The sequence below is a fragment of the Odontomachus brunneus genome, unplaced genomic scaffold, assembly GCF_010583005.1.
Source record: "Odontomachus brunneus isolate Ranch 3 - 2012 unplaced genomic scaffold, Obru_v1 Obru_scaffold_011, whole genome shotgun sequence".
Classification (NCBI taxonomy): Eukaryota; Metazoa; Arthropoda; class Insecta; order Hymenoptera; family Formicidae; genus Odontomachus; species Odontomachus brunneus.
Window position 1 is genome coordinate 3,153,923 of NW_022639461.1, and position 15,030 is coordinate 3,168,952.

Sequence of the window (15,030 nt, forward strand, 5' to 3'; positions counted from 1 at the left end):
CTCACTCTAACTTATTGCACCAGTTCAGCAGTCAGCTGAAAAGAACAGACCACAAGTTAAGGTACATGTCACGCACTGGCACTTTTACTTTGGGTGCGTTCGGGTATTATTCTATCCTTGTTGTACATTTAAGGACCGATAAAGATAGAAAATCACGATAGAAAATCACGATAGCGTTGGTAGCGTGCTCCCCGAACGCATCCTTTATACATATATATAACATCATCTGATCGCCGCGCCTGCGCACTACGGTCAAAATACACTCCTCGGACATCATTTGAGGTGTATATCAGTTGGACATGGGGCAATTGGACACAGTCCAATCACAAGTCGTTGTTCCAAGGGACCCTACAAATTCTCTAATCATACGGTGCTGTGATTGGCTGTGTCCAAATGCACCTTGTCCAAGTGCACCGCTCCCCATCATTTGTCCTTCCATTCCGGTACAAGCTCCTCTTACAGGCAACATAGAGCAATATAGTAGTATTACATATATGATTGATTCGGAGTCCATATATACTATGTCCATGGGCCAAATCTTGGCCTGTTTGGCTTTAATTGGTCATGTTCCAATTTTCAATCCGCAATCCTCTATCTCCAATCCGTAGTGTGACACGGGCTTTAAGCCCGTGCACCCGGCTAGAGAATCTGAACGCACCCTTTCGTTTGTTTCATGCATAACAGTCTTAACAATCCTTCGGAGCGAGCAGTGCGGGCGGTCAAATTTTCTACTAATGGAATCTTCTGGGTGAAGCGGTTTACCGCCCACGGTCATCGGTATTTCAAGACTCATAAACACTCCAACCGTGTTGCTTCCGTGTTAATGTCCCGAAGTGATTTGTAACGAGAACCGGCCGAGAGATTTCGACAGTCACGCTCGATTCCTTTTTTTACACGTCTCGCGGCCATCCCTGTGAGCGCGTTTCGATGGGTAATCAACAACGTCGCATCTGCCGCTATCTCTTTGAAGAGTAGGAATAAAATTTGTGTTTTCATTACGTCCATGTACAGTGATTATGGATATAAGGTTATCTGATACACAATCTATCTTTGACGCTTAGTTTCGTTAAAGTTTAATTCGACATTTCGACAACCGAAACAGCAGGTAGGTAAAAAGAGTGAGAAAGAAAAAGATAGAATATGGCGATTCAACGAGTCTTAACCTTGATATTTTTCACATATGATCTTTTAATATTATTTCGCGAATGATATATCGTCACCATATTGTATAAAATACTTGCTTCATTAATATAGGTTCTTTTGCAATTTTTTTTAGTTTATTGTTCATTTGTTTTGTAAGCAAAATATTATCCAGAATTTTCGAACTGCTCATTACTTAATTATAAACGTCATTCTCATGTTTTTCAGTAAAAAATATTAAAATATGCGGTAATAATCTTGAATATTTTTATATTAAAACTTTCGCCTTTTGTAATTAGTATAATTTCATATTAACCCTGGATTTCTGTAACTTTTGTTAACTTTTGTACTTTTATTATAAATCTAGATATATACAATGAACAAAAAGTTATTTTACCATGTTACATTTCTAGATATACAAGAAATAAACATAAGGACTAATATATAAGTAATTATGGAATGCAAGAAATTGACATTATCAGAGGAATCTGATATATCTCAAAAAGAAATTGTAAATAATTCTGAAAATAAGGACAATATGGAAAGTAGTATTGAAAAAGTATTAGAAGAAAACAAAGAAACTGAAGAATCACAACCTGACAAAGAGGTTACACAAGAAATAGATAATAAATTATGTGAAGCGGACAAAGAAACAACTTCTGAAGCGGCAACTATTGAAGAAGATTTTATTCCAAATACGAAAACAAGTAATCATACAACATGTTTAGAAATCGCGATAACAGAAGATAATACTAATATTGAAAAACCATCATCTGAGGAAAATACTGAAGTTGTAACATCCCGAGAAAATGATGCAGTTGAAAGTTCTTGTGAGAAAAGTATATCAATTAATGCAAATAAAGAAGAGCAAGAGAATGCAAAAGAGTCAACATCAGATATATCAAATTTAACAAAAGCATGTGATATAGAAAATGTGTCAAATACTGAGATTTCATATAAGGATGCAAATAGTACAGCAAAAGATTGTTTCAAGTCTTCCAATGATAATGCTGCTAGTGAACCGGAAGCATCTACTCAAGAAAAAGATAAGGATTGTGATATTCCTAATGTGTCGAGTGTTAGTGCAGGTGATGTGCAAATGTCTCAAAAAGAACCAGAGTCTTCAGATAGTAATTTAGAAAATCCTGACAAAGATTGTTCTGTGCCTGAAAAAAATGTTGAACCTGAGAATACAGAATTTGTACAAATTTCTCATGAAAAACAGGATGATACTCAAATTGAAAATCACTCTATGGATGCAGAAGATCCATTTGGTGGTGATAACCTTGCTTCTGAAAATGTGGAGCAAATGGAAGTCGAGGATCTCGCTGAGGGTGAAGTTAGCTTTAAAAATATATATGAGCAAGATAATAATTTACAGGATGCAGTAAGTGCTAAAAGTGATGAGAAATGTAATGAGAAACTTGATGTTAACTGTACGTCAAACGACCCAAAGGATGCTGCTGTCAACAAAGTTGTGGACAGTACTGTTGAGACACCAAATAATATACAAAACACTACCGATTCTCTTGTAAATACACCAATGGAAACCGACCTAACGAACGATAATACATCCAAAACAGACACAAGAACCACATCACCTATAAAATCAACCAAAGATCAAGATGAACAGGCAAAAAAGAATATCGAAGAAGTTACGCCAGTGGAAACAGATGTGGACCAAACTAATGTATTACCAGGACAGGATGATGAGTTGTGCATTATTCCAGATAGTATGAAAGTTATAATACCAGACAAATCGGTAAAAGCAATAGAGACTGAGCAAAGCGAATCTGTAGTTGCACAGGACGCGAAGCGCGATGAAGCGGCACAAAACAGTAGCAAGTCTGATTCTGACACTGTCAAAAATGTTACACAAGACGAAATCAAGTCAGTAGATACAGAAAATACAAACAGTAGTACAGAGAGTGCGATTACTTTCGAAAATCAAGACACAGAGGCGGTAGAAAATGTAGCCAAAGCAACGGATGTTATTAATATCGACGACGAGTCGAAAAACTCAGAGGAAATAGAGGAAATTGCTTTCAAAGAGGTATGCAAGCAGTGTAACGAAGAAAAAATGTGTAAAATTCGAGTGAAGATCGGTTCGGAAAATTATAATGTATGCTCCAAGACATGTAAGGTATTGTTTAAGGCAGCCAACAATAAATCGGTAGATATACCAAGTGGGAGTCATCTTGATGGATCCTGCAAACGAGAAAAACGTTGCGCAACTTGTTTACTAATCGTAGAGGCAAACGACGAACGAAATCTTTCTTGGGAAACCATGGAATTTTGCAATGAAGAATGTCTGGGAAAGTTTCAAAGAAAATATGGAAGTTATTGTAAGAATTGCAATGGCATAGTGCAAGCTGTGAGTTTAGGTAAATACTGCGTGAGATTTGGATGTGATGTGAGACAATTTTGTTGCTCGACGTGTCTAGAGGAATTTAAAAAGGGATTGAAGGTGTGCAGTTACTGTCAGAAGGACATAAGCCTTAGCACAGATGGTTTTCTCGCGCCGGTCGGCGAAAAAGGGCAATTTAAAGATTTCTGTACTCAAGATTGCATGGAAAAATATTCGAAATTGAACTCCGCAGAACCACCCTCTATGGAGAAAAAACCCTGCAGTGTTTGTCAAGAGGTATGATCATTCCCTCATTTTGTACAACACTTTCCCCGTATGTATGTCGTAAATTATTATTAAGTGGAGCAAATCTCTTTACAGGTAAAACCTGTACATTGCGAGGTCCAAATATACAATAGCTCGCCAGTAGCTATATGCAGTGAGCCCTGTTTCGCTGCATTTAAATTTGTAAAACAAGTCAAACCCGAATTATGTTCGACATGCAAGAAATTTTTTGAATTGCCGAACAAGCAGAATTTCGTCGTATTTTACGAAAATGAACCGCACACATTTTGTAACAAAACATGCTTGAATATATTTATCATAACAAATAGGAAGATAGTGCCATGTAACTGGTGTAAAGTAAAGAAATACAACTTTGATATGATCAAAAAGGAACTGAAGTCGGGACCGATCCTGATGATGTGCAGTTTAAATTGTTTAACATTGTATCAGGTACAACATTCACATTACGTACTCTTATATAGTTATATTCTGAACAAGCATAGATAACAAAAAATTTCTTTCAGGTTTCCATCAATGCAGTGTCTGCAAAACGGATCAATTGTGATTTTTGCAAGGAGTATTCTCTGGCGCACTACCATCTCACAATGTCGGACGCGACAATACGTAATTTTTGCTCATACAATTGTGTGATGAACTTTCAATCGCAGTACACGAAATCTCCGATAACTATACCGTCCAGCGACGATCCCGTGCCTACGGGTGTGCCGAAAAGGACGATACCGCAGAAGATCGGGTGTCAAACCGTGCAGAAGTCCAACGAAGTACAAACTAAGAAAACCATGCCGGTGATTTCATCGGTGACGAGTTTAGCCACGATAGGGAATGGTCAGACGAGCCCTAATACTCAGCAGAATAACATTGTCATGCCCGCAAGCACTATATCGCAACAAACGGCGCCGATCGTCTACAAGCAGCAAGTCATCACTAGGCCGCCCAGTCCGGTGAAGGTGCACAACAAAACGACTCAGTGCAAGCCTGTCGTGCACACGAAGGGCGTCTCTGTACGCCCACATCCTTGCACGAAGTGGACGCAAACAAAGAGCCCTCAACAAGCTGTGATTCCCATACCGGTGCCGATCTACGTTCCGTTTCCCGTGCACATGTATAGCATGCCTTTCCCAGTCCCAGTGCCTTTCCCACTGCCTATTCCCATTCCCCTCTTTATACCTACTACAAGAAACAGTGCCAAGGGAATCATGAAGGACATAAAAAGAATACAAGAGAAAATACCGTCCGATCCGTATGAAGCTGAACTACTCATGATGGCGGAGATGGTAGCTACTGAGAAGAAAACTAACGACAGCGATTCGGATTCAGTAGATGACAGGTAATTGTCCAATTGTTTAATTTCAAAAATATCGATATCATATTTCATTGCACAGTGATATCATTGTGTTCTTTTTATCTCACGCACCAAAAGCATACATTTTTGTCTAGGGATGGTGACACAGCTGATCAAGACAATTTACATAGTGATGGTTTCAGTCCAGAGGCAGTTGATTCCAGTAATACTTTTGGCGACGATATGTTACAAATGGCATTAAAAATGGCTACGGGAGAGTTAGATGAACCTGCAGTTGACTTGGAGGCTGCATTGACGCCAAACACGATCACAGCTACGCAACCACCATCACAAGCAGAAGCTACTATGGATAATGATGGTATAATACGTATAATATATAAGCCTATATTCAGAACTCTCTTTTATCGCTGAAAGCGTGGCTTTTGATTATGAATATAAGTCACTTTTATAGACGCTTTTAGCAATAAAAGAGAGTTCTGAATATGAGTCATGTTGTTTAAAATAAGTAGACGCGAGCATATATCTACATCAATAATTAGAGAGTCAATGCATACATAAAGAATCTAATAATACACATATTGACTTTTCTTTAAATATCCTCGAAAAGTTGAGTAATAATGAATTGTTTTTTTAATAAGTTATATGTGTGCACTTTTTTCAGTACAATCGGAACGATTAATCACTACTTCTAGAGGAAGGAAACGTATGGCGTCATATAAACCACGATCAGCATCGGCTAAACGAGCCAGACGAGTATCTGGTACAAACGACATACCATTAATGCCACCACCGGAGCCGCAACCGCCTCCGCAACCGCGTATCATAGAGCCGATAGAAAAGCCCGACGCTAATATGACATTGAAATATACATTCGGCGTAAATGCATGGAGGCAATGGGTAAATAACATCGTTTTCATTTACGACGTTCACGTACGATATGGTAAAACGAGAATATTTATAAGCATTTATTTGTAAACTTACTAGGTTATAGGAAAAAATGCCGAATTAGAAAAGCAAATTACACCAATGAGAAAGATTAAATTGTTCAAGACAGATCTCCTGCAACTTACTGCAGACGAATTGAATTATTCCTTGTGTCTTTTCGTAAAAGAAGTAAAGAAGCCGAATGGTGCAGAGTACGCTCCCGATACGATATACTATCTTTGTCTAGGTAATTTTTTTTCTTTTTACATGACACTCAACGATGAGTGTTACTCATCATAAGCATGTCACACTCAAAAGTGTTTTTTATAAATTAAGAGAGTCAGGATAAAATGGTTTTTTCATTCTCTCTTTAGGGATACAGCAGTACTTGTTTGAAAATAATAGGATCGACAACATATTCACGGATTCTTACTACGAGAAGTTTACAGACTGTCTAAATGAAGTCGCGAAAAAGTTTTCCATGCTTTACAATGAAGCACGTAAGTATCTTGTTGTTTTTATCTTGCCCTTCTGAGTCATCAAGATATCATTCATTTTGTAGAATACATTGTAACCAGAGTGGAAGAAGAACACTTGTGGGAGTGCAAACAATTAGGTGCACATTCTCCGCATGTGTTGTTAAGTACACTTATGTTTTTCAATACAAAACATTTTAATCTCGTGGTAAGTCCACCTATCGACTGATAAAGATCAACTCTTTATCGCAATATATTATTAATAAACAGTCTTTAAACGTATATCACTATTTTTCAAGACGGTAGAAGAACACATGCAACTGTCATTTTCGCACATTATGAAACATTGGAAACGCAATCCAGCAGCTCAAGCTAGTACAGCAGTGACAGGGAAAGCGCCGAGAAATGTTCTTCTACGATTTTATCCACCACAATCGGCCCTTGGTAGGTTTCGATTTACTAATTATATTCTATGAAAATAATGTAATATACGATTCATATTGTGTTGTCAATCATAGAATTTATTTTTAAAGAAAATAATTCGAGGAAAAAGAAGGTGTATGAGCAGCAGGAAAATGAAGAAGATCCATTGAGATGTCCTGTCAAACTGTACGAATTCTATTTGTCAAAATGGTGTGTATGTATATTAAGAATAATTAAATATTGAAAGTAATTTAGCTGCGCTATTGAAGAAGATTTAAAGTGACACGAAACGCTTGCGTGTGAAGATTGACAGATCGTTTAAAAAAAATTGCAAAAAAATGTTTACGATATTTATGACTTAGATTCCTTTTATATTGCATCAATTGTGTTATTTGAGAACTTTTATACCATCTTTATTATTTAATATAAAAATTTTTCTACTAAAGTCATATTACACCTCGACTTCGATACCACTAATGTTTTGTATCTGAAATATTTCAGCCCTGAAAGCGTTAAAACTCGTAACGACGTTTTCTACTTATTGCCAGAGCGCAGTTGTGTACCGGATAGTCCGGTATGGTACTCGACATCACCACTTGCGAAGGAACATCTCATCAAAATGTTATATCGTATTAAAATGGTTAAAGAAATTAATGTAGCGTTACTTACGAGTTAATTTCACGTATTACATTAATCTCTTTGTATTTGGTTAACAAAATGAACTGACTGGTTTCGTCAGGGGTAAAATTATGATACGATATGAAAATATAGGGTTAAACGAGTTTTCCAATTTCTATTGTATATTTTTCACTTCCCAATAAAAATAAATTTTTATTGAGCTCATAATGTTACTAATAAAATATGCTAGTATAAGCTACTAATATTTTGATTATTTAATGAAGATAATAATGCAAATAACAAGTGAAATTGACTAACCTTTTCTTCTATTCTTATTTAATTATATTTTGCTCATAGAAAAAAATATATTAGCAATTACGAGATGCCACTTTCTATTATGTAATAATTACAATTGTATCATTATGAGACTGAACAAACATCATATTGTGCAAGAAAACAATTACATATATTTCTGTTTTTCTGTCTTAAATTAACCCTTAGAATACTGCGAACGTATATATTTGTTCGGCGAAAACTATCGCATGGCCTGCGGGCATATAAGATAGGAGCGATCAGATGAGTACTGGCCATACAGAACGTTCAGCTCTGTACTGCCCCGTATTCTAAGGGTTAAGAATTGCTGTACATAATCGATAATTTAAGCAGTTTTTTTCGGACGTACGAAACTTTGTTTGTGCTTCTGCCTACGTCTAGTAACCTCAAATTCGTGTAGTTTTGTATACACCTCATTAAATATCTCATTTTGCTCTTCCTCAGGTATAGTCAACCTGGATGGAAAAACAGAAATTACTACAAGTCACAAATAAACATATGTATATATATTTTACATCTTCAGTAGGTTTTTTCTTACCTATATATTTTCATCAGGTCATATTTTTCCCAAGGCTTTTTAGATGTTTCTTGCCTTTTCCTGCGTCTTTCATTGAGTTCTAACTCTACACCTTTCAAATGCTGAATTTCCCATTTTTCTAACCATGGATACGGATTCAATTTCACTTTAATTTTATTTACAGGAACTGGTGTCCCTTCTAGTAGATATTCAGGTTTCATATCAAAAGGGAACGTACTGTATTCTGGTGGTGCATCTCGAAGATACCGTAAATGTGAGTCTAATCTTTTTTCAAGTCTAGATAATGAAGATAATCAATGTAAAGGAAGATCTCCAAATAGGCTCAGACACAAATTTGAAAAAACCGCTCATATTTACCTGAGGCACTCAATTTGTTGTATAGCAGGGTCATATAATTCATACAGCATTTCGACGCCATTAGAATCAACTATATTTCTCAACTGAAACGAAGCCCTCAATCCACAACCTTGCCTTTCGATGCATATTCCAACAAACCTATTGATCTTTCCAGTGGCGTGTGGCTCAGAATAAGTTACAGCTAATATTGAACCGACATAAAACTCTGGTATCTCTACATGTGCTCGCCTTGCAAGCATATCCATGCGTTCCAGTTTTTCTCTGAGTGTATTGCGATACCTTGGATCAGGATCTGGTAAGAATTCTGGGTAAGCAAACCGATATCTCGATGGAATAACTTCGTCTTGCTTAAAACTCTGTTCTGCTGTCTTATTATTCGATGACTTATCCACCGGTTTTGCATCAGTGACCGTCGTACTTTTTCTGACCGCAATGCCTGAAAATGATATTTTTGTAAATTATTAATAGCTTCAAATCATGCTAATGACAATTTATATAATTATTAATAAACAGAAATAAAATACTAAATAGTCGCGCGTTCCGATACACATCGTGTACTATAACCTAATCATATAACATTAAAATAACATACACAATATTTTCGCCGCTTGTAGCCCGCTGTAAGTGCTGCGAGAGAAAATATTCGAAATCACAGCCATTTTCAAATATATTCTATTATGTTACTATACGGTTACTTAGTTTATATATTTAAAAATTACACAGTTATTATACAGTTGTCTCTCTCATAAGGTACGAGATTTTACCCATCAAATTCGTTTTCAACATAGAACGCTCATACGTCACGAAGTTGATCACGAATCGACAAAGTCTATCCTACAGTCGATAACAGAGTTTCTTTAAAGCTTTTTAGTTTGCAAAACTATCACCATTTCACCGTGGCGTCGCAGTACGCTTGTTGCACTCGTCAAGTTTCGAGTATAAATTCGGCGTTATTCGTGGCGAATCGACGAGGCGATTGCGATTAGATTTGTGTACACGAGTGAGGTTATACGAAAGTATTGAAGTTATACGAAAAACAAGATGAAAAGATCACATTCGAGAAGGGACGAGGACGATGACGACGATAACGACGACGGACGCTATCACAAGCGTAAGGATCGCGAGCGCAGCAAGGAACGCAGCAGGGAGTCCAGGTATGACGGTGCCAAGAGCTCCAGACGTAAGGACGATCGCAGGAGCTCGAGACACGACGACGATTACCGTACCTCCCGACGTGACGAGGATGCTCACCGGAATTCCCGACGCGGCGGCCGCAAAGATCGTCGGTACAATGACGATCATAAGGAGAATCGCAGATACAATGATGATCAACGGACCTCTTCCAGATATAGCGACGACGAGAGGCGCAGGAAGCGCGATTCCGCGGAGGAGACGGCGAAAGAGAAGATCGGCAGCAGATATTACGGAGGGCCGCAAGAGAATCCGGAGGAAGTTCGGCAGAAGCGAACGGTAGATCTCCTAACCTCAAAAACGGGAGGCGCCTACATACCGCCCGCCAAGCTGCGCATGCTTCAAGCTGAAATCACCGACAAGTCCGGAGCAGCTTATCAGCGCATCGCATGGGAGGCCCTGAAGAAGTCTATCCACGGTTTCATCAATAAAGTCAACACCAGTAACATAGGTATCATCACGAGGGAGCTGCTGCGCGAAAACATCGTCCGCGGCAGAGGCTTACTGGCACGTTCCATCATCCAGGCGCAGGCCGCCTCTCCCACATTCACGCCGGTCTACGCGGCGCTCACCGCGATAATCAACTCCAAGTTCCCCAACATCGGCGAGCTGGTGCTGCGGCGGCTGGTGTTGCAGTTTAAGCGCGGCTTCCGACGCAACGACAAGCCGCTGTGCATATCGTCAGGTACATTCGTGGCCCATCTGGTGAATCAGCGCGTGGCGCACGAGATCCTCGCGCTGGAAATCCTGACGCTGCTGGTGGAAACTCCGACAGACGACTCTGTCGAGGTGGCCATCGCATTCCTCAAGGAGTGCGGCATGAAGCTCACGGAAGTCACGCGCAAAGGCATCGAAGCCATCTTCGAGATGCTGCGGAACATATTGCACGAAGGCCAGTTGGACAAGCGGGTTCAATACATGATCGAGGTGATGTTCCAGATTAGGAAAGACGGCTTCAAGGATCACGAAGCTGTGCCGGAGGAGTTGGACCTCGTCGAGGAGGAGAGTCAGTTCACTCACCTGATCACCTTGGACGAGGTGACGGACGCGCAAGACATACTGAACGTCTTCAAGTTCGACGCGGAGTACCTCGCCAACGAGGACAAGTACAAACAGCTGAGCCGAGAAATCCTCGGCTCGGACGTCAGTGAGTCGGAGGGCGAGGAGGAGGAGGACGGCGAGGAAGAGGACGGAGGGGACGAGAGCTCGGGCGAGGAGAACGGTGCTGGGCCGGTCGGCGGTGACAAGGAGGGTGTGATACTCGACAACACGGAAACGAACCTGACCGCTCTGCGACGCACCATCTACCTGACGATACACTCGTCGCTCGACTTCGAGGAATGCGCGCACAAGCTGATGAAGATGCAGCTGAAACCCGGTCAAGAGATCGAGCTGTGCCACATGTTTCTAGACTGCTGCGCTGAGATGCGCACGTACGAGAAGTTCTTCGGCCTGCTGGCCGGCCGTTTCTGCGCCATCAATAAGATTTATGTCACGCCGTTCGAGCAGATCTTCCGGGATTCTTATCACACGATACACCGCCTCGATACCAACAAGCTGCGCAATGTGTCCAAGTTCTTCGCTCACCTGCTGTTCACAGACTCCATATCGTGGGGCGTGCTGTCGTGCATCAAGCTCAACGAAGAGGATACCACGAGCTCTAGCAGGATATTCATCAAAATCTTATTCCAGGAGCTCTCCGAGAACATGGGCCTATCCAAACTGAATCAACGGGTCAAGGACGTGACGTTACAGGAGGTGTTCGAAGGACTGTTTCCAAGGGACGACCCGAAGAACACGCGTTTTGCCATCAATTTTTTCACCTCCATCGGACTGGGCGGTCTGACAGATGACTTGAGAGAACATCTCAAGTCCCACCCGAAGCCGGTCCCTGTGCCGGTGTTAACCAACAAGGAGGAGGAAGACGAAGAGGACGAAGAGGAGGAACCCTCGAGCTCGGACGAATCCAGTTCGTCGTCGAGCTCCAGCTCTAGCTCGTCTAGTTCCACAGAAAGCGACTCCTCGTCGTCGTCGGAGGAGGATAAAGTTGTGACGAAGAAGAAGAAAAAGAATAAGGAGAAGGGAAAGAAGTCGAAGGATAAGAAGGAACTGAAACACAGGAAAACGCAGAAAAAGAAAAAGAAAAGTAGTAAGACAGCGAAAAGGGATAAATGAGAAAAAGAGAGGATGGGATAGATATAAATTTAAATATACATAATGTAGGTATAATAAATACCTTATTTTATATCAGTAATATAAGAGAACGAGATCCAATAAACACCTGGAGATCCAATATACTGGGTAGTACAATTGGATAGCACAATTGGCAATACAATTAATATTGTAATTTCCTATTTAACAATGTATAAGCGCAATACAACATGCGTTACAAGAGTTACATATCGCTGAGTAGAAAATCATAACATTAATATGTTACTGTTTGTCTGGGTGTTTATTGGGAAGTTTCTTTTATATCACAACTGAATACACCTAAGTGTGTGACAGTCTATTCCTTTTGTAAATATTTCACGTCATTCTACAATTTTTCAAGAACTCTATGGATAGTAATAAATGAATACATTATATTTGTTACATCTTGTACATATATATGTATCGTACATAAACAGTGCTAGCTTGTGTAATTGTATCGTGATTGACATCAGACACTTTCAGATAGCAACGATCGCGCAGTTTCGTCCTTTCTCTCTCGGCGAATCTACGAGAAGTCGAACAATTCTCAACAAGGCATTTTTCACGCAAAACGCGAAAGCAGAAACGGGACGATCGATTGTCCAGGTCCGAGTTTCTTGGGGGAGAGCGGGATGAGCGAACCGTCGTCGGCCGGAGCATTATTTGATATTTCGCGCCGGCCCTGACAATGAACACAAGATGGCAACGATACTACGCGTGCACACCGCAACCGCACCTCCACGATCCTCGTCTCCTCCGCGCCCGTGTCTGTGTGCGGCGCGCCGCTCAGCGCGAGTGTGTGCATGGCGCGCGGGGAGGTACGCAGGCTATTTTGACGGGAAGGTCACATGACTAGACGCTCGGCTGCCGGCGGCGTCGACAGTGTCCGATTCACACAAACACGTGCCGCCGACCGCGCGTCGTAACCGAGCTATGTGCATCGCGCTGTTCGCACGTGTGTGTACACGAGCGGAAGCGCGCGCGCGGCGTGCACACACCTGCTCGTCGCGCAGATCGCGGGGTCGCAAGAACGTGGCAAGAATTTTTGAACTTTTACTAATGCAGAAAACTTACGCGTATTCCCCGATAAATGCGAAATCGTCTCCGCGAGAATTCATTCGCTCTCTCATCCCGCCGCGATCTTGCATCAAAATGTACCATAAGGGGTGGGCGCGCGCGCGCACATACACACACGCGTATTGAGCGGTTCATTAGGGCGTCTTCGCTCGGTGGACCAGAAGCACCGCTTTTCTCCGCTGCCCTATACCGTACGGTCCTGTCAGGTCCGAGTAGAGTTGAGACAGAGAGAAGTCCGCGAGCAGGACTGTATAGAGACACTCTGAAGCCCTGGCTAAATTACCTTCAGCCTCCTCTACAAGTGTGGAATCTCTCTCTCTCTCTCTCTCTCTCTCTCTGCGCGATCTGTATCATTGGTATATCACTGCAAATCGATCTGTCATCGAAGAGTGCGCTTAGGGATCAAAAGCACGAGAGTGTGTCTCTCTTTTCCTTTCTCGAGAATATAATAAATAACTCGTCTACGATTGTAACTTATACATTCGCAGAGCGAGACGCAACACCGTGTTTCGACGACCTCTTGGTACCCTAGGTCGTTGCTCGCGTCTTGATCCGTCACTGTCCGCGACAGGCGCGGCAGTGCGCAGTAGGTGGCCGGTTGTGTCGCCGAAGGGGGGAAAAGGGAATCGTCGCCGTCGCCGCCGCCGCCGCCGCCGCGGCCGCGATGCTCGTAGAGGGGAACGAGACAGGCATGCGGAGTTTACGGTGATTCTTTACTACCGAGCGGACGTGAACGCGTATGTGCGAGCGGCGAGCGCGCGAGCGCAGTCTCGTCGCGTGCACACGCACACCGAGGCGAGCGTGCAGAACACTTCGCGCGCATTATGCACATCGCGCAGCGCTTGACGCACGCACGCACGTACAGGGTGTTGGGGAATTAAGCGCACGGCTTTCGAGAACGATGACAATGTGAAGAAAAGAAAAAAAAAAGAGGAGTCCCGAGAGAGCGTTTTGTCTCATAGAGTTTTCTAAGCAAAGGACAATGAACCACCTTTGACGGAATGACCCGTCCAGGTGCGAATAGATTGGGCAAATGTTATCACTTCAAATGGACTTTACACGACAGTTTCATTGCGTACGCTCGGATTATTCGGATATTCAAAGATGAGTTACAAAATTAATGAGCAATCAAATTTTCAATATATCGTCATCGAGATATGTGTGATGTAGTAGTAGTAGTTCTTTCTCTTCGGCACTCTGTATGTACGGCCGGCTGGCCACTCACATCGGAGCGCAGCGCGTGCACGTGTACGCGTCCGCGCGCGCAGCGTAATCGCGCGAAAAGCGCGCGCGCGCGCCTACAGGCACGTCGTGCGCGCACACGGCCAAAGTGAGAGAAAGAGAGAGAGAGAGAGAGAGAGAGAGAGAGAGAGAAAGACAGAACACGCACGAGCGAAACCAGTCTCGCTCTCTTCAAGGGCTCCACTGTCTATCTCTGACTCCGGTCTCGTGTTTACGCGGTCGTACACGCACGCGCGTTGGTGTGTGTGGTGTACGTACATGCGCGGCAACACTTCGAAGGGGGGAGGAGAGAGGAAAGAGAGAAAGAGAGCGGGAGAGGAAGGAGAAAGAGAGAAAACGAACAAAAGAGCGAGAAAAAGGAGCGCCCCTCCGCAAACCCTCCGAGTGCAAAAAGACTGCGCGAGCACGAGCGTGAGTGGGACGAAGACGGACAGAAACCAGAGACAGAACAAACATCTACGGCGGTTGTCGTCCACGAGAACGCGGCATGCGTGAAAAGCGTACGTATATATCTCGCGGAGGTCTACCGTTGTCTCGTTAGCGTCTGTGCACAGAGAGAGAGAGA

The 15,030-nt window shown here is 42.2% G+C and overlaps 3 protein-coding genes across 5 annotated transcripts; 2 read left to right on the top strand and 1 right to left on the bottom strand.

Moving 5' to 3' along the window:
* The first annotated feature begins 666 nt into the window (after positions 1-666).
* Positions 667-7,762, top strand: LOC116840786 (zinc finger MYM-type protein 3). 3 transcript variants are annotated; one of them, XM_032807971.1, is made up of 12 exons: positions 667-1,105; positions 1,554-3,784; positions 3,869-4,222; positions 4,297-5,120; positions 5,231-5,454; positions 5,758-5,993; positions 6,081-6,267; positions 6,395-6,520; positions 6,583-6,704; positions 6,796-6,940; positions 7,030-7,129; positions 7,421-7,595. In XM_032807971.1, exons 2-12 carry the CDS (start codon positions 1,595-1,597, stop codon positions 7,593-7,595), a joined length of 4,683 nt encoding a protein of 1,560 aa, XP_032663862.1. In that variant the 5' UTR covers positions 667-1,105; positions 1,554-1,594. The 3 variants fall into 3 exon arrangements, with proteins under 3 accessions (XP_032663862.1, XP_032663864.1, XP_032663863.1); XM_032807973.1 differs by having other exon boundaries at positions 5,279-5,454; XM_032807972.1 differs by lacking the exon at positions 667-1,105 and having other exon boundaries at positions 1,595-3,784; positions 7,421-7,762.
* A 217-nt stretch (positions 7,763-7,979) lies between these two features.
* On the bottom strand, positions 7,980-9,557 carry LOC116840788 (39S ribosomal protein L19, mitochondrial). The gene is made up of 4 exons (XM_032807975.1): positions 9,358-9,557; positions 8,766-9,201; positions 8,409-8,684; positions 7,980-8,325 (listed from the first exon to the last, which is right to left on the bottom strand). Exons 1-4 carry the CDS (start codon positions 9,422-9,424, stop codon positions 8,196-8,198), a joined length of 909 nt encoding a protein of 302 aa, XP_032663866.1. The 5' UTR covers positions 9,425-9,557; the 3' UTR covers positions 7,980-8,195.
* A 98-nt stretch (positions 9,558-9,655) lies between these two features.
* Positions 9,656-12,598, top strand: LOC116840787 (pre-mRNA-splicing factor CWC22 homolog). The gene has a single exon (XM_032807974.1). The coding sequence runs from the start codon at positions 9,807-9,809 to the stop codon at positions 12,129-12,131; it is 2,325 nt and encodes a 774-aa protein (XP_032663865.1). The 5' UTR covers positions 9,656-9,806; the 3' UTR covers positions 12,132-12,598.
* Positions 12,599-15,030: the final 2,432 nt, after the last annotated feature.

Coding starts and splice junctions, on each gene's coding strand:
- LOC116840787 (XM_032807974.1), top strand. CDS start 9,807: ATGAAAAGATCACATTCGAGAAGGGACGAGGACGATGACGACGATAAC.
- LOC116840786 (XM_032807971.1), top strand. CDS start 1,595: ATGGAATGCAAGAAATTGACATTATCAGAGGAATCTGATATATCTCAA. Junction 5,994..6,080: donor TAAATGCATGGAGGCAATGG/GTAAATAACATC, acceptor TAAACTTACTAG/GTTATAGGAAAAAATGCCGA. Junction 7,130..7,420: donor GAATTCTATTTGTCAAAATG/GTGTGTATGTAT, acceptor GAAATATTTCAG/CCCTGAAAGCGTTAAAACTC.
- LOC116840788 (XM_032807975.1), bottom strand. CDS start 9,424: ATGGCTGTGATTTCGAATATTTTCTCTCGCAGCACTTACAGCGGGCTA. Junction 9,202..9,357: donor ACAAGCGGCGAAAATATTGT/GTATGTTATTTT, acceptor TATCATTTTCAG/GCATTGCGGTCAGAAAAAGT. Junction 8,326..8,408: donor GACCTGATGAAAATATATAG/GTAAGAAAAAAC, acceptor TTTTCCATCCAG/GTTGACTATACCTGAGGAAG.